This window comes from Lodderomyces elongisporus, chromosome 3 (genome assembly GCF_030384665.1).
Source record: "Lodderomyces elongisporus chromosome 3, complete sequence".
In the NCBI taxonomy this organism is placed as follows: Eukaryota; Fungi; Ascomycota; class Pichiomycetes; order Serinales; family Debaryomycetaceae; genus Lodderomyces; species Lodderomyces elongisporus.
The window spans coordinates 1017552-1035109 of NC_083675.1; the positions used below are offsets into that span (position 1 = coordinate 1017552).

The window sequence follows — 17558 nt, forward strand, 5'->3', positions numbered from 1 at the left end:
TCATATTTCACTTTATTTTATAACAGTTTTTTTCAGCACCACGATTGCGGAAATTCTCGCTCTCGGTTTTTCCTTCTTTTAATTTTTTATTTTTTTGTTTATTATCAGCTACATGTTAATTTTCGAGAACCAAAATATCAATCAAGGTCGCTTCAAGTTCATTTAAAACGACTCTGTTTTTTTCCCCCACGCTAGCTTCATCTTCTTTCCTCATTTTCTACTACTATTTAACATACATACTCAATAATGTCGGTTATATTAGCATCAGCAGGGTATGACCACACGATACGGTTTTGGGACGCTTTAACAGGAGTATGTTCTAGGACAATTCAGCACACAGATTCACAGGTCAATCGTCTTGAAATCACTTCGGACAAACGATACTTGGCAGCAGCAGGAAACTTGTATGTTAGACTTTACGATATACGACAAACTGGATCAACTGGGAATACAACTAGTGGTGGTGGAACATCGGGAACGGCCCCAGGAGGTGGTGGTGGAGGAGGAGGAGGAGGAGGACATGGTGCCAATGGTAGTAGTGGAAACAGTAACAACTCAAACAATAACCCAGTAATGACATTTGAGGGACACACGACAAATGTCACTTCTTTAGCATTCCAAGCCGAAAACAAGTGGATGGTCACCTCGAGCGAAGATGGAACAGTAAAAGTGTGGGATGTACGAGCGCCATCGGTACAGCGAAATTATAAACACAATTGTCCCGTAAACGAAGTGGTGATACATCCGAATCAAGGAGAATTAATCAGCTGTGACCAAGATGGGAATATAAGAGTTTGGGATCTTGGCGAGAACCAATGCACTCACCACTTGATCCCCGAGGACGATGTGCCTATAAATTCACTTAGTGTGGCGAGTGATGGATCAATGCTAGTTGCTGGGAACAATAAAGGAAATTGCTATGTTTGGAAGATGCAAAATCAAAGAGATTTGACATCATTAACGCCAGTGACAAAGTTTCGTTCGCACTCGAAATATATCACACGGGTGTTGCTAAGCACGGATATGAAGCATTTGGCAACATGTTCAGCAGACCACACAGCAAGGATATGGTCCACAGAGCAGAATTTTGCATTGGAAACCACATTGCAAGGGCACCAGAGATGGGTGTGGGATTGTGCATTTAGTGCTGATAGTGCATATTTGGTCACGGCATGCTCCGACCACTATGTGAGGTTATGGGACTTGTCAAATAGTGAAACAGTAAGGCAATACAATGGACACCACAAAGGAGCTGTTTGCGTGGCTTTGAATGATGTATAAGAGGAGAAACGAGTAATCATAAAGATATAAAAGAAAGAAGAAAAAAAGAAAAGAAGGAAGTAAGAAAGGGAGAGGATAGAAAATACAAAGTGGAAACATTATTCAGGATTATAAGCTTTACGAGTGAATGTTTTTTTATTTATTTTATTTTCACAAGTATTCCTCAGAGTCGAATGTGTGGAGTAGTGTTACTTGCTTTTGTTTTGCGTTGAAAATGAGAAATCTCGTTCTGGTACTGTATATGTTGGCATCGGTGAAGGTGAAGAATTTTTCTAAACAAGAATGGATTGATAACTTGCTACATTTGTTTGAATGTCGAAACTCTTCTCGAATGGAGATGAGCTTCTCTTCTACATATTGTAGCTCAAACAAAGAGTCGACTTGTTTGTAGAAGAAGAATGCACATTGTGCAAGGATTTCCATAGATTCCTGATACGATCCGAAACATGTGGCTATTTTCTCGCTTTTTAAATGATTTAATAGTTGTAAAATACCATCAGCCAAGTCAAGGTATAAACACTTGTTAAACAACAATTGATTTGATATGTCAGTTGGCAATTTTATTGCGAATAGATATCTAGCATATAATTTCAAATATTCCATACCCGTCTTAAAATCATTAACCTCACTGCTTGCCACTAGTAATCTTTGCACAATCAAGTTGAAAGGAAAGGTGTATATTTGAAACACTTTTTTTCGCATTACTTCATCTATCAAGATCTTGATTGTTTCAATTTTTTTTTCAGGTATGCAAAAATCATCTATTGCTCTATCAAGCATCTTGACTAATGAAGCTGTTCCAAAATTTCCAGTTAAACTTTTGAATTCCATATGCAATCGATTGACAAAAGCTTCAACTTCGGAGTCTTTATATGATTTTGAACTGTATATAAGAGCGATGAAAAAATTGCGAATTTGAAATTGTCGGATGTACAACTCGTTATCAAATTGTTTACAGCATTTTGAACAGCTAGTTTCCCTGATTATTGTATTTGGTGCGCTTAAAACAACACTTAGGCTTGGTGACTTGATAGGGTTGAAACAAGAGTTGCATTGCATAGTGAAGAAAATGTCACATTTCAGATTGCATAGTGGGCATTTGCATCTAAAGAAATACCTCGAGAATAGCTGAACTTGGCGTAATTCGGTTGGTATGCCTGAAGCAATATAATTGACCGTGATCTCATCACCTGCATTGATTGGTAAAGTATTTATCAAACGATAGCATCCGTATTCTGTTTCAACCTGACAGGAGTTGGGCATACAACTGTGATTTATCATGGAAAATTGAGGGTCCAAATTGTATCCCACGATTCTGAATTTGTAATCTACCAATGTGTTGCAATTGATAAAGATTAAATTAACAAAGTTTTCCAAAAACTTCCAATTGCATTTTGCAATTTTGATATTTCCTCTTTTATAAGCCACCAATGCGGGATGAAAGTCGACAAAAAAAGAAAGCATGATTTGAACCAACACATTTTTTATCTTATCCCTTTTGCGACACATTTGCTTATCACATTTAATTTGCAGATGGTGAGTGCATAAATTATTGATCTTGTATGCAAATTCGGCATCTTCGAGATAATTGAAGAGTGTAACAATTGAAAGGTTCAAGATTGCAACCTCAGTTTCGTGTAATTCATCAGTCTTGGCGAAAGGTGCTAAAATCTGTTGATAGTGTTTTATATACGGTATTGCATTTCTGGTTGCCACGGGATTGCAAAATGATACAGATAGTGTTGAAATGTCCATCAAATTTGAACCCACTTTAAAATATCGACGTGACTCAATTCCTCTATTTCCTGGATTGAGCTCTTTTCCTATCACTTGGATTTTGTCATTGGAGATTGTATCGTAAAACTTTTTTTTGGAGTTTTCCTTAATGGGGAAATTGTAGAACACTTGAGTTAATTTGTCGTATAATCTTTGCTTCCAATAATCATTCACACTTGGTATACTTGAGACTTCTAATAGGTTTGGAAAGTTGCGACCATGAAGGATTGTCATAATTTGGGGTGTATGGCACTGGGTTTGATTGTGGAGCTCATAGTAGTTTAAAAGTGGTCGTTTCAGCGCTGATAATAAACCGAAACTCAGTTTTGCAACCAAATTAAAATAAATTTAGTTGCCATTTTTTTCATATCTTGCAACCAAAGTAAAAACATTATTAGCAAGAACTTTCTATTTTCAAAAATTAAGAAGTTATCGATATTATGAACAGCAGCAAACAACACAAGAATCAATTGCATTTACAACAATTTTAGTCAGTCCTGGTGAGTACTTTATAATCTAATTGAACTTTTCTAGTTGTATAATTAACTACTAACAGACCTTTCCTTTGTAACCTATGGAGATGGGCAACGATCACGAAAATTTAACATTCCAACTGACTTTTCAATCATAATAGAGTTTGACGAGGTTGTAAAGTGCACATTATAATGGCTCCAACATGTGCTGGCAAAAAACAGTAGGTCTACAGTTTAATAGGGGTTCCTCACACTATTTGCATGCCTGGAAATTAAAGAAAAAAGAAACTTTTCACTCAAATCTGACTTCACTAGGAATACCAACACTAATCCATAAATAAATGAAGTGTTAGGGAAAAGAGGAAGAAGGAGAAAGGAAAGGGGAAAAAGGAAAAAGGAAAGGGGAAAGAAGAAAAAGGAAAAAGGAATAAGGAAAGGGAAGGAAAAAGCAAAGGGAAATGGTTACAATACAAGAGATCAGTTTATAATTTTTAGTCAACAGGGATGTACTTTCAATTATGAATATCAACAGAGAAATGTTTTCAAATTAATCACATTCTATGTCATGCCACGTGGACTTGAGTTTTTATTTCATATATACTATGAAATTAATCGCTTTGTTGTCGGAACTAAATACTTTTTAATTGAATGAACGGTTGGTACTCCGTGCAAGTGTTGAATAAAACACTCATTTTCATATAAAATTTTGGCTTATATCAATTATAATGATAATTCATATTCCGTTGATAAATTATACTTTGGCTGTGTCGGGTCACAAAAAATGATAAAAGGTATAGTTTATGTCCAAAGGAGATGCAAATGAGCTTTTATAAGAAGATTTTTCCTACCATCCTAGATATTGAAAACAAAACCCTCCAAACTAATTCAATATATATATATATATATATAAATATACAAACTCATATATATACACGTTATAAAGAAGCAATTACCGCGGTTTAATGATTTCAAAAATTTGAAAGTTTCACATTTTAATCAACAAGAATCTATTTGTTCAAATATCAAAAACAATAAAGAATCTAAAAAAAAACAACAGCAATCGGGTCAAATCAAACGGTCTCTCCACGCTTGGTATATGTCTTTCTATTAAAATGTGTTGTGATTGGATTTTTAACAGCTTATTATAGATTTTCAAATCACTCCTTCCTATCCTTTTCTTTTCCTCTGTGAAACCATTGGATCATGGAAACCACTCTATAGAAATTCTATTGACAGTGGTTTTGTGCATTGCAGCTTATCGCCATACCCTGGACGTTATACCAGCCGCAAATTGTTCACATAAATTACAATGACTCTTTCTCTCTCTCTCTCTCTCTCTATATATATATATATATATAAACCCAACGTTTGTTCCTTCACTTGTAAAAATAAAGAAATCTCATCCATACACATTGATTAATTACTCAAACTCTGGATTGTCTCATTCACCAATGACGTCTAGAATGCTTTGCACAAACCATTTACAACTGGTAACCCATTAAGTTTACCTTAAACTCGCGTTCACCTTCGTCTATCCGAGTTCACGACGACTGTTAGTATTACTATTACTATTACTATTACTACTACAACAACAAAAACAACAACAACACTAAAAAAAAATTAATATGGACACACGTGTTTGCAACTTCATATGAAAACGAAATGTAACCTTTAAAGGGGTATAATATTTGACATGCAATAATATTCCGTCATTTGCTAGACAACAAACGGCACGAAACCATATTGAACAAATGCAGATCCGTGGATAGTCCACTTTTTCTTTTTTCGTTTACTCTTTATTGTTCTTATACATCATTAGTTTGTGATCCTTTAGGAATTTATGGTTGCTAAGACGGCTTACTTTATCGCCCAAGCCTATTAACGAAACTTATTAACGGATTTCTTCATCATTGCAGTTTCCATTACTTTCACCATTACCGAAACGATTACTAAAGCCATTAACGAAGCCGATTACCTATGCCGATGCCGATGCCAGTTTCCGTGTCAGTATCCCAGCCGATGCCCATGTGGGCATTTTTACTTTCTTGTTCCGATTTAGACTCAATATTCACACCAATTATATCTTTTTAATATACTAAAAAGCTATAAATAGAGTGGCCAATAATCTCCAGTTTCAAATTTATTTATTCCTTGGTTCATTTCGTATACTTTTCTTTTTGGTATTGAAATTTCCCTTCAAAGGTTCACTTATTAAAGTAGGGTTCACATATTCATATTGAACGATGCTTGCAGTTTATGGACTTACAATCTTGTTAGTTGCTTTTGGCAAAATTGCAGTGGGGCACACAGTTCCTGGCTACAATTCACTTCAGCGTCAAGGCAAGAGAGATACTACTCAGGACAAAACAGATGAAATTTTTAGAAACTTGCCTATACGTGATGCCGATTTCATCAATGTTCATTTGCGAAACTTGACGAGCTACAACACTACAAAGTGTGACAATTGTAAACACCGGGTCAGATATGCCCAATCCCTTCTTGATGAATACCCCGACCAGAGCCATCTTGTTACATTGCTTTTGTACAAGTACTGTGTAAAGACGGCAAAGAATCCTGACTCTTGTCTGTACACCGATTTTTTCATTACTACTGCATCCAAAAATGTTAATGAATACGGAGATCTTGATATCACCTCTGACACGGCAGTCAATTTTTTTGATAACGATTTCCAAAACGTTATTAGAAACTTTAATACCAGCAGTGAGTTGGATTTGGAATACTATTGTTACTTTAAAGGTCTGAAAGCTTGCCCTTTACCAGATTCACCGGATGTCGATGAAATGTTTGATGTTCAAAGTTGGTGGCCCGAAAAGAAGCCAGAATATAATTCACCTCCACAGTACAAAAATAATAGCGAAAGATTTAATGTTGTCCACATTACTGATTTCCATATCCAGCCTCGTTACGAAGTGGGCGAAGAGTCCAACTGTACAGAAGTTCCCTGTGGTATTCCAGAATCTTTTAACAAGGTTTTACCTGGTAAAGATTATAATTTCACCACTTATTACAAGAACCTAGCACCTGGTTTTGAAGCATTCAACTTTTCGTTCTACCCTGATGCTAGATACGATGACCTTGACTATATTAAGGGAGAATACTACGACTTCCCCAAGTACCGTGGTTTCAACTTTGCAAATGCTCCAGCTACACCATTTGGTGCTTATCTTTCTGATTCTCCCGAGTTATTGATGAATAATTCTTTAGCTGAAGTAGCCAGGTTCCATGCTGAAAAGGGTTTTGAATTGCTCTTATTCACCGGAGACTTGGTTGATCATGATGGTCTGCATTGCACTCCAGAATTTACCAAAAACGCCGAGACATTGGCATTTACATTGATGAAAGATTATTTGGACAATATTCCCATCATGCCATCATTGGGCAATCATGATACTTTCCCATATGCTCAAGTTGCACCTTTGGAGTTTGACCACAACCACTCGTACCAATACAACATTGACGACATGGTGAATCTTTGGATCAACAATGAATGGTTTGAAGGCAAAGATGCCAATGATTTAAAACAACATTATACTGGATTTTCATATGTGACCAACCGTGGCTTGAAAATAATTGCTTTGAATTCGAACCCGTACTATGTTGACAACTTGTGGGCTTTCCTTGACCAATCAACAAACCCTGACTTGTATGGAAACTGGAAGTTTTTGGTTGACGAATTGCTTGATTCAGAGCTGAAAGGTCAGAGAGTGTGGATCATGGCCCACATACCTCCAAACAATGCTGATGTATTACCCATACAGTCGAGAATCTTTGGTAAGATTGTTGAAAGATTTTCCCCATACACAATTGCAAATATGTTTTATGGACATACCCACAGAGACCAATTCACCATCTTGTATGCAAACAATGTCTCTGCTGCAGATGCTGTAGCCAGTGATGTTGTCAACATGGCATATATTGCACAAAGTGTAACACCATACACCAACTTTAATCCCTCGTGGAGATGGTACGAAGTCGAGCACGAAAGTTTTAACATAATCAATGCTTATAATTATTACACTCAGCTTAACGTAACATTCAACAATGGCGGAGAAGAACCTCAGTGGGAGCTTGAATATAGTGCTAGAGATGCGTACGACCCCGAGCATACTTGGCCAGAAGATGCTCCGTTGAATGGAACTTTTTTCCATGAATACGTTGCCTCTAGATTGTGGAACCTATCTGATGTGGAGTTCAATCAAGAATTTATGGGTTACAAGTACCGATTGAGTCCACTAACACCAAATTGTACTACACCAAATGGTACATTGTCTAATGTTTGCTACAATGACAACAATTGTTTTCTTTACTTTCATTCAGATGACAATATTAGATGTCAGAAGTAATTTGCTTTTGTCATTTGTTTTTTTTTTCCTCAGCAGAACCCTTTGTTTTCATTTCTTGTTTTCAACTTTTGTTTTCAGTTTTGGATTGCATTATGAAATTTGTGCAGTTTTGTAGTGCTTCTCGTTAAATAAAATGGAAAAATAACAACAATTTATGTATCTTCTTTTTAATAAATCAAATGTTTTTTCCCCCCACTATTCTTATAAAGTAAAAAGTTGAGCTATTGGTATTTGAAATAGCTCAGGTTGTATTACTTCAAGAAGTACTCTTTAATATTTTAAATCGAAATTAGAGAAACTGTGAACTTCTCTTCTAGTTCCATTTTTTGACAATTTTGAAAAAGAACTCTTTATTAAAAAAAAATCTATTAAATATGCACGACTTGTATGATGGTTACCAAAATACAATTAAAAATATGCAAATAAGCTATCACAAGCTGGTCTTGGGCTTTCATCGACAAAGTCAAAATTCAGTATTTTTCTCGATAGATGGGCCCGGGATTTTCTTGTCGTACCTTTAAATTGCTTTGTTTGAAATCCATCCCCTCTTCCTCTTCTTCCTTTTCCTTTTCCTCCTCGATTACTTGCAGACTGGGGTCTTCTCTATTGAGCGATGTTGGAATTTTTTCATCAAAATCGAATGATGTTTCCAACAAGTCAATTGCTCCAAACGAAATATCATGACTAATTGATGTAGATCCGTAAGCAGGGACAGCTTGACCAAAAGAAAGACGATTAGCCGGGTGTGTAACATTCTTCGGTTGCAGTGAAAACAAGGATGATGGGCGATAGCGTTGTTGATGAAGTTGACTATGATGAGAATGAGACAGAGAATATTGCCGATGAGATTTAAATTCTTCTTGGTAAAATCCTCCTAGCTCCAATATTAATGCAAGGTACTCATCAATCCAGCACCTCACAATCCACCAAGCTCCAAAACCTTCACCGCTGGACAAACTAATTTCTCTCAAGCATGTTGTGAGAAAATTGGACGTGAGTAATAAGAAAAGTCTTTCATTAACTTCAGGAAACCGGCCAGGAAGGCTGGCAACAAAGTCAGCCACGTTTCTCATAATCACGGCTACACGGGCTGTTTCTGTTGGAATCCCTGACAAAGATAACGAAGATGAAGAAGAAGCAGAAGATGAAGCCGAAACAGAAACAGAAGAGAATGGACGATGTGCTATATTAACTTTGAGCAAATCGCTGACTTCTGTTGACATGATGCGTATAAGTGTATTTGAAGTTGTCTCATGACACGGCATTTCTCTTGATATAATCTCAGCAAAGTCCAATTTATTCCAGTCATGTAACATGGTGGATATCTCATTTTCGTCATTTAAAATTCGCGAAGCTGGTTGTCCAGTTTCCAAGTTTTTGATAATCCGATTGAGCAAATTGACAAAGTACTTGGCAAACTTCAATTTCATAAAGATAAAACTTCTTGGAATCTTGTTGTTGGTAATAATGCTGTTGGACAAGTTTTTTAAAAAAGTTTGTGAGACTTGCTTCAACTGATCAATTGTTTCCAACGGAATTTGAAACTGCAAATGCAACTTGGACAACATACGGATCATTTTTTTGTACATCAACAAATCACAACTTTTGACCCATTCCAATACCGACTCATTTGTGTAAAGTTTGAAAACAGGCGCAGTGAGTATACTATTGAAGGTGTTGAATGAAGCAAAAAGTTTCTTTAAATGCATATATCGCAAAGCTTCAAAAACCGTATTGACGTGCACTTTGTATAAAGAGTGCAAGGTATCTGCCAAGTCGCGGTCTGCATCAGCTGGTAGAAATGGATATATGCTTGGAAGAATTATCGGTGAGTATGGATACGATTCAGGTGCAACCAGCAGGTCACCTAGTAATTTGAATAGATCAGGTATATATTTCATGTGCCCAACCAGTGGTAACTGATCTGTAAATGATGCAGAGACTTTTATTTTTGGTGAATTTATTGGTGTGTATGAAGGGGTTTGTACATGCAGCAGAGTGAGGTTCGAAGGGTCTTCATAGGATGCAGATGAGTTGGCAGATGAGTATGGTGAATGTGTCACAGTTGTATATGCGGTTTGGTGTTGCTGAGCTTGCGTATCAACAAACGGCTGGCTTTCATTTTCGATTTCAATTTTACTTTTGTTCTTGCTTTGGGCTTGGCGCTGGAGTTGCAACATTTGCAGCTGCATGTTTTGATCGCCTTTTAGTTTGATACCGCAATAATGGTATTTAGACTGGCCTCTCATACCTAGTCTTCTTGTGGTAATATTGGGGTACAATATTTTCACCAATTTCCCAAAGCTGGCAGGAGACAATGGAGATAAGCCATAGTCAGCACATACTTGAACATATCGTGCGTATATTCGGTTCCTAGGTATTACTGCTGTAGGTGAAATTTCGCAGGAATTGAGAAGCCAAATCATTCCAAAAAGCAGTCTTTGTGTTTCTTTATTATTATTTGGATCTGAAGATGCTGGTACGGAAGACGATATAACAGACAGAGAACCCATTGCTTCACCGCTACCACTATTCAGTGCTCCCAAAGATGTGTTGATGTTGAACAGCGATGAATCGTTTTCCAATACTTTGATTCTGTATGCCAATTCTTCTAATGGGGTATTTAATTTCGCCAACGCCAATTGTTTCAAGTCAAATTCAGAAGTATTAGAAGGAGTTCCAACTGAAAACCCAGAAGAGTTAATCAAAGTGCCCGATCGTCTGTGTTTTTTAGTTGGGGTTTTATCTTGTATGTCTTCATCATCGTCATGAGCGCGTACATTCACAGGATTACCATAATCATCGCCTCTTTCTGCTAATTCAAAAGCTCCACTTTCTGGTAAGGACTGTAGCGTTGTATATCGAGTAGGTATATAAGATGTAGAGTGATGCAACGAATGGCCAGGGTACTGCGGAAGACTGCGTTCATGAACTGGTTTTGAACTTGAACCTGAACCAGAACCTGAATCTGCACCAGAACTTGCACCAGAAACAAAATTTAAACCTAAACCCAAGCCTAAACCTAAACCTAAGCCTAAGTTTGTGTTTGTGTTTGAGTTTGAACTGGGGCCTGCTTGATGGTGTGGTATAGGTTCTGTCTGTGCGAATGGCAGGTGGTAGCTTAGCTGCGGCTGAGTATTAGTCGATCCTATTTGTACTTGTGATTGTGATGATAAGGGAATATTATAGCTCAGTAGTTGCGGCTGTTGCACCAATGACTCCAGCCCCGTGCTTTCAGCTCTTTGATGCAAATATGGATTACCCGAGAAAAATTGTGGTTGGTTAGCATAAAGGTTATGGAATTGCGGTAAATATGGTTGTTCTACACGTGACGTATTTTGATTTATCGTTTGATAATCTGTAGTAGTTGAGGCAAACTGGGGCTCCGAGGTTGTGGTAATGTCTGCGCTGGAAGATGGCAAGGAATTGGATCTAGTATTGGGGTCCACGTTTTGTTGATGATATATCTGCTGCAGCTGAGATGGCTGCTGATCCTGAGGTGAGGTATTTTGGTTGTCAGGGTTCATGAAACCATGGATCTAAAGGGTGTGCAAATGAGGAGCAGGCCTGGCGATGGCAACAGTAATTGTATTAGTACTAGTGACAGCAATTGATGTTGTTGTTGTTGTAGTAATAGTATTAGTAGTAGGGTGAAGCTAATGTGATAATGGAATAAAGCGATTAATCAACAAAACGTGTATATCATCAAGAACTGAAAATCGGATGGAGAGGGAAGGGCAAAGGGTAAAAGATGCAAAAAAAAAAATGGATAAACTTCTTTTTCTTTTACAAGCGAAGGGGAAAGGGAAAGGGAAAGGGGAAGGGAAAGGGAAAAGGAAGGTGGATGCAATTTCTCAATGACAAAATTGTTGTAATGAAGTGGCGTGAAAGACAGAGTTGATGAAACACTTTTGTTTATCAGTCTATTTGTCTCCTTTCACTATATGAACACAAGTATATTAATTGGCGGTTGCGTGTTTTGTCTTGTTTTGGGAAAGTAAGGATGGAGCCAAACTTTGGAAAGGAAGGGTCTCTATTTCTCACAAACACACTTCTTATAAAACCTCTTTGTTAATCAATGGTAGTATAACTCTGTATACCTCTGTATACCTCTGTATAACTCTGTCTAGCACTGTGTAGCTCTATATAGCTTTGCAAACCCTTGTGACAATTGTCCCACTTTATTTCTTTTCCCAAAAGGAAAAAGAGGGTGATAATTCATTTTATAATATATAGTATCTTCATTTCAAAAAAAAAAAAAAAAAAGAAGGTGTTGGGGACTCCCTTTTGTTGGTTTATTTTTTATTTTTTTATTCATTTTTCTTCTTCGAGGATAGTAGTTTATTGATTAGGCAATAAATCTCACCAATTGCATTTTTGTTTGTAATTTCACCACATTGAAAATAAAATATCACAACTCAATCAAAAGTGGAAATCAAAAGATAAATAACAATATGAAATAATTCTTTGTTTTCGTTTATCCTTTATCCTCTATCCCCTTTGCTCTGTCCTCTATGCTCTATGCTCTATGCTCTATACTTCATTCGTTATCCTTTATTTTATTTTATTTTTATTTTATTTTTTGATTAAGTTAATTATATATATTATTTGACTATTATCTTTCTGTATATAGCCAAGATGTGGTTTAGGGATATAAATGTCTAACTAGTAGATCAGATCAGGATCAACCTCACATTGTGATACAGATAGCTACAGTACCGCACCATATTTCAATCTTTACCTTTTATCTTTTACCTTTCACCACTCCCACCCCTTTCCCATCAACACAAATTGTAAGATTTCTTTTATAAAGATTGTTAAAAAAAAACAAATGAAAAAATAATAAAGAAATAAAAAAGCTGCCCATTTCATCGATATAGTTCCTTTATTCTTTATTATTTCGTTTTGTGATTGTTGTTGTTGTTGTTGTCAGTTTTGTGTAAGTTTTATGTTACCTACTCTTCAGGTACGAGAGAAGGAAGGGATGGGGACTTTTGAATCAACAAGGATAAACAATTGTTCATGGATAGTTTGTAGGGGGATCACTACATCTTGATCTACAAATTACTAAAAAGGAAATCAAGAACAAATAAGAGAAAAATGGTACTTGTTGTCTAGTACTTTTTCTTCTTGCTATTATTATTGTTATTGTTTCTGTTATTATTGTATATTTGCAGCTGTAGTAGATATGGAGAATGATTGATAGTGAATGTGGCTGAATTTATTTTCTATTTTTTTCTCAACTTCATCTTCTACGTTCTTTGGGTTATGAGTATGCTCATCAGACTTAAAGTTGGTGCACCTAACCTGTCTAATTCGAGGTTAAGGAGTACTTATGAGAGGGAGGAAGTATACTGGATGTATTTCATGATCTTGTTCCTTCTTGAGGGAGGATGACAAGTATTTTCACATACTTTTTTTAAAAAAAGGAAAATGACACAACGAAGGACAAGGAGAGGTGGCAAGATTTGTTTTTTTGGCTTTAATTAAAGAACTACATGATATGGGAAGCCACCCAAACGTTTTCTCAAATTTTCATATTCTTAATTGACTTGTTTGCTTGTTTGTCTGTTTGTCTGTTTGTCTGTTTGTCTGTTTGTCTGTTTGTCTGTTTGTCTGTTTGTCTGTTTGTCTGCTTGCTACTTTTGACTGTGATACTTTCAGAGTTTATCATTTGTGAAACTCCTTTCGTTAAGCGAGAAAGAGGTGTATAGCAAAGCAATTTGACCCAACCTTGTTCCCCTCCAAATTTTTTCCATTCTTTCCAATGTCGTTATTTTGTTTATACAAAAATATTTGATTTTGGGAAACTATTGCTGAGTTTTGATTAACAAGAAATCAAATCAACTGACAATTTATTGTCGCTGCTTCATCCATCCTATTCTACTTTTGATCATTCTTACTGTTATTTTTTAACTTTTTTGGGAAACATAAGTGATAATACCATGTTAAGTTCAGGAAAATCATATTAAGCAACCTATTTCTCAAAATTGTTCCTCCAAATTTTTGAACAATAGTTGTTGACTTTTTTTTTTATTTATTCAACAGGAAGGTATGGAAGAGCTGGTTGATAAAAGTGTTGGTTAGAGGCACTAGCAATATCTCGAAAAGAACAAAAAAGAACAAGCAAAAAAAAAAAGACAAACAATTGAATTGGCAGAACTCAACCTACTTTGGCAAAAACAAGTACCGATTCAGCAACTCTCGGCAACTCTCGGGCAAAATATAGTCGACTGTTTTAGCGGTTGAGGATTCATATAATTTGTAAGGTACAATAACGTCTTAGCTAGCAACATAGTATTGTTTACAGCTTTGTTTTGTTCTTTTTTTTCTTTTTATTTTTTTCATTCTTTTTTGCAATTAAAATTTGAACACACAATGTGATGCAATTGCATGTAGACAAGAATACAAGTAGAGATGAAGTTTGTAGTTAGTGTTTTCCCAGTGGTTCCGAGGGTTCCCTAATAATCTCAAAGTACCAGATAAAAAAATACAAGCAAACAAACAAACAAGCAAACAAAAAGCATTGTTGACCTCTCCGAATATCGAATTGGACTTACAAGCGCTATACATGACTCTATAAAACTCCTAACTTTCAATTTCGCAGCAAGAAGCGTGGAGCTACTCGTTTTGATGTTTTACCAATCTCTATTTTGAATGTTCCCTGAATTAGGTATCGGGATCTGTTTTTTTTTTTTTTTTTGCTTCTCATTTGTTGTTGTCAATTTTGACACAGGTAAAAGCAATAAAGAAGAATTACCACAAGTTTTCTTTTCCTACAGATCCGAACCAGCCTTTAGTAAGAGTGGGCTTTATTTTTCCTTCTCTCTCACCAATTCTTTTTTCTCTTTTATGTCTCATGTTTTCAGCATACACGGCTATGTAAGAGTCCAGCCTTGTACTTCCGAAATTGTGATTTTCCACTCCTCCATAAGGAATTAAAAAACAATAAAAATAACAACAACAACTCAGAAATCTTGCAATCGCCATATTACTCAGGAAAAAAGCACAAAAGTTTAGAAAATTCGTCAGAGATTGGGAAATGAAAGTGCCGAAAAGAAAACAAGGAAAGCAAAATTACAAATAGTCAACCTAAAAACCAAAATGGGGTTTTTAGTCTGTAAAGACCTTGTCACCTCCTACTTGTTCTCTAATAAACATGCTTTTAAGAACTTGAATATATGATAAGCTGAACTCTATAGTGAAATAAAAAGAGGAAAATAATTGAAGGCGTATACTTTTCCCTTTAGTCGCTTAATGCCATTCTTTTCCCCTGCTTACTTTCTCTCCCCACCCCCTCCCTCTCCTCTGCACACAATTCCACTCTCTCCTCAACTGACTAGCATTGTCTTAGTAACTAGTAACCATATTACATTTCATGCCGGCTAATGCGGATTATAAATTGTTGTATCTTTCCTTTGTTTTTTTCACAGGACAGGGTTTTCCCTGTTGTTGCATGTATGTATTTGCTACCAAGTGTAACTGTATAATCAAAGGTTGACAAATCCGTTCTCTTCATTTTTTTTATCACTAAATCCAATTTTATTTTATTTTTTTATTTTTTATTTTTTATTTTATTTTATTTTTCAGAGTACTCATTAAATTGTCGCATTTAAAGTCGTAAATGTTTTTTTCTTTTTTTTCCTCTTTCTATTCCAAATAACATACAGTAGATTTGCGACATTGAGTATGTGTATACATATATCTTTTTTTTTTTTTTCTTCTTTTCTGTTGTCTACCAAGGCATCTCTCTCACACTCTCTTACACACACTCATCTCATCACATTTCTTATCAACGAAAATTGTACAGACTTGAATTATAGGTTTTCTAACCAGCAAGGAAAAAGAAGAAAGGAAAAAGAAAGGACTCAAGAACAAAGACCCCTTCACCCTTTCACCCGCTTCACCCCCTTCAAGAATAAAGCACATTTTCAATACTCAACCACCCTGCTTTATCCATTAGCTAGATTCAAAGACAAAGGTCGAAGCTAAAGTCACAGTAAGAATAAAAGTAAACTAAAGATGGCTGTTTTAAACTCAAACCCAGAGATCCTCTTACGAAAACGTAAGAATGCTGATCGCAAGAGATTGGAAAAACAAGAACAAATCCGTGACAAGATTGCAGCTGCAAAAAAGTTGAAGTTGCAGCAAAAGAAGAAGAAATTTATCCGTGCTGAAACATTACTAAGTAATCAAAAATCCAATGAAATCGAGCGCAAGAGGATAAAGAATATTTCCAAGAAATTGAAGAAGCTGAATGAAACCGAGTCGATCAGCGAAGGAGGAGGAAAAGTTAAGGACCAAGGCGATTACAAACTCTTGTTCCTTATAAGAATTCCCAACCATACAAAGGGGCTCAAGATTCCCAAAAAGGCATTTCAAGTGCTACAAGTATTGAAATTAACAGAGTCAAATACCGGTGTTTTCATCAAGGCCAATAGCTCAACAATCAAGTTATTGGGTCTTATTGCGCCATATGTGATTATTGGTCAACCTTCAATATTGTCAATTAGAAAATTGTTTCAAAAAAGAGCTCGTTTCAAGACAATTGAGCAAGACGAAGAGACCAAGGAAGATGTGGAAAAAGTTGTCAAGTTGGACAACAACAAGGTAGTGGAGGACAAGTTTGAAGATGACGGAATGATTTGTATTGAGGACTTGATCCATGAAATAGTCACAATGGGTCCAAATTTCCTTAAGATTACTGGATGGTTGGAACCATTCAAATTAAACCAGCCTGTTCACGGCTGGGGCCCTCAAGCAAAGTTGGCCAGGTTAATCTATGATAATGACCACAAGGTTTCTATTTCATTAGCTCAGGATTATAAGCTTCAAGAGGTGGAGGATATCGACCTGGTAATTGATCAACAGAACTAGGGATTTACATAAAAGTATGATCAAGAGGATGAAAATGAGAGAAGGATAAAATGAGAGAAGGATAAAAAGAAAGAATGAGAAATAAAGAAAAAGAGGAACTTGACTTGGTTCTTTAGTTTCACTAGTATTTTGTCTTTTTTTTTTTATTTTTTTGAAGAAATACAAAGGTAGCACAATGTTAATGAATAGCAAGAGCAAGGGAATTTGGACTGGTATTCGCACAATCTTTTTCCGTATTTTTTTTGTATATTCTTTGTATGTTCTTTCTAGTAATTGGGCAATTAATGTATAAAATTGAGAATATTAGCAGAGTTGTCTCACACTCCTCTTCCTTTCCGTTTTTTTTTTTTTATTGTTATTCTCTTTATCTATCACATTATTCACCTTGTATTAAAGCATTATTTAACTGATCAAGAGTATTATTTAATTTCATTTTCTGTTCTCTGGCAAAAGTGCCAAGTGGAAATAGCTTGCCTTCCACTCGCTTGTGTGCAAAGTTGTTATAGCTTTGCTTTTGCCAACTGGGTTCAGATAAAAGAGTGAACACAATATTGTTTATAAAAAAAAAAAAAAAAACAATGAAAAGCACAAACAATCAACAAGTGGTGTACAAGTCTTTCTAAATTGTATAGTATAGAACTTTTTGGTATACAAATCTTTTATATAATACAAATACACCACTAGGTGAAGAGAGTGTGAGAGAGGGTGAGGAAAGGAGACAAAACCTTGTCTTTGAAAGCAATGATAAGCAAACGCAACGGGGCTTTAATTTTCCTTTTTTTCTTTT

At 35.9% G+C, this 17558-nt stretch overlaps 5 protein-coding genes across 5 annotated transcripts; 3 read left to right on the top strand and 2 right to left on the bottom strand. All coding sequences in view use genetic code 12, as the record gives it.

Annotated features, from left to right (window-relative positions):
- Window positions 1-246: 246 nt before the first annotated feature.
- Window positions 247-1281, top strand: LST8 (TOR complex subunit lst8; the record flags this gene model as incomplete). Its single annotated transcript, XM_001525222.2, has 1 exon — window positions 247-1281. One exon carries the CDS (start codon window positions 247-249, stop codon window positions 1279-1281), a length of 1035 nt encoding a protein of 344 aa, XP_001525272.1.
- Window positions 1282-1431: 150 nt separating this feature from the next.
- On the bottom strand, window positions 1432-3291 carry PVL30_002695 (uncharacterized protein; the record flags this gene model as incomplete). The annotated part of the gene is made up of 1 exon (XM_001525223.1): window positions 1432-3291. One exon carries the CDS (start codon window positions 3289-3291, stop codon window positions 1432-1434), a length of 1860 nt encoding a protein of 619 aa, XP_001525273.2.
- A 2482-nt stretch (window positions 3292-5773) lies between these two features.
- Window positions 5774-7894, top strand: PVL30_002696 (uncharacterized protein; the record flags this gene model as incomplete). Its single annotated transcript, XM_001525224.2, has 1 exon — window positions 5774-7894. One exon carries the CDS (start codon window positions 5774-5776, stop codon window positions 7892-7894), a length of 2121 nt encoding a protein of 706 aa, XP_001525274.2.
- A 470-nt stretch (window positions 7895-8364) lies between these two features.
- PVL30_002697 (uncharacterized protein) lies at window positions 8365-11421 on the bottom strand (the record flags this gene model as incomplete). Its single annotated transcript, XM_001525225.2, has 1 exon — window positions 8365-11421. One exon carries the CDS (start codon window positions 11419-11421, stop codon window positions 8365-8367), a length of 3057 nt encoding a protein of 1018 aa, XP_001525275.2.
- Window positions 11422-15916: 4495 nt separating this feature from the next.
- Window positions 15917-16771, top strand: RLP7 (ribosomal-like protein; the record flags this gene model as incomplete). Its single annotated transcript, XM_001525226.2, has 1 exon — window positions 15917-16771. The coding sequence occupies one exon, from the start codon at window positions 15917-15919 to the stop codon at window positions 16769-16771; it is 855 nt and encodes a 284-aa protein (XP_001525276.2).
- Window positions 16772-17558: the final 787 nt, after the last annotated feature.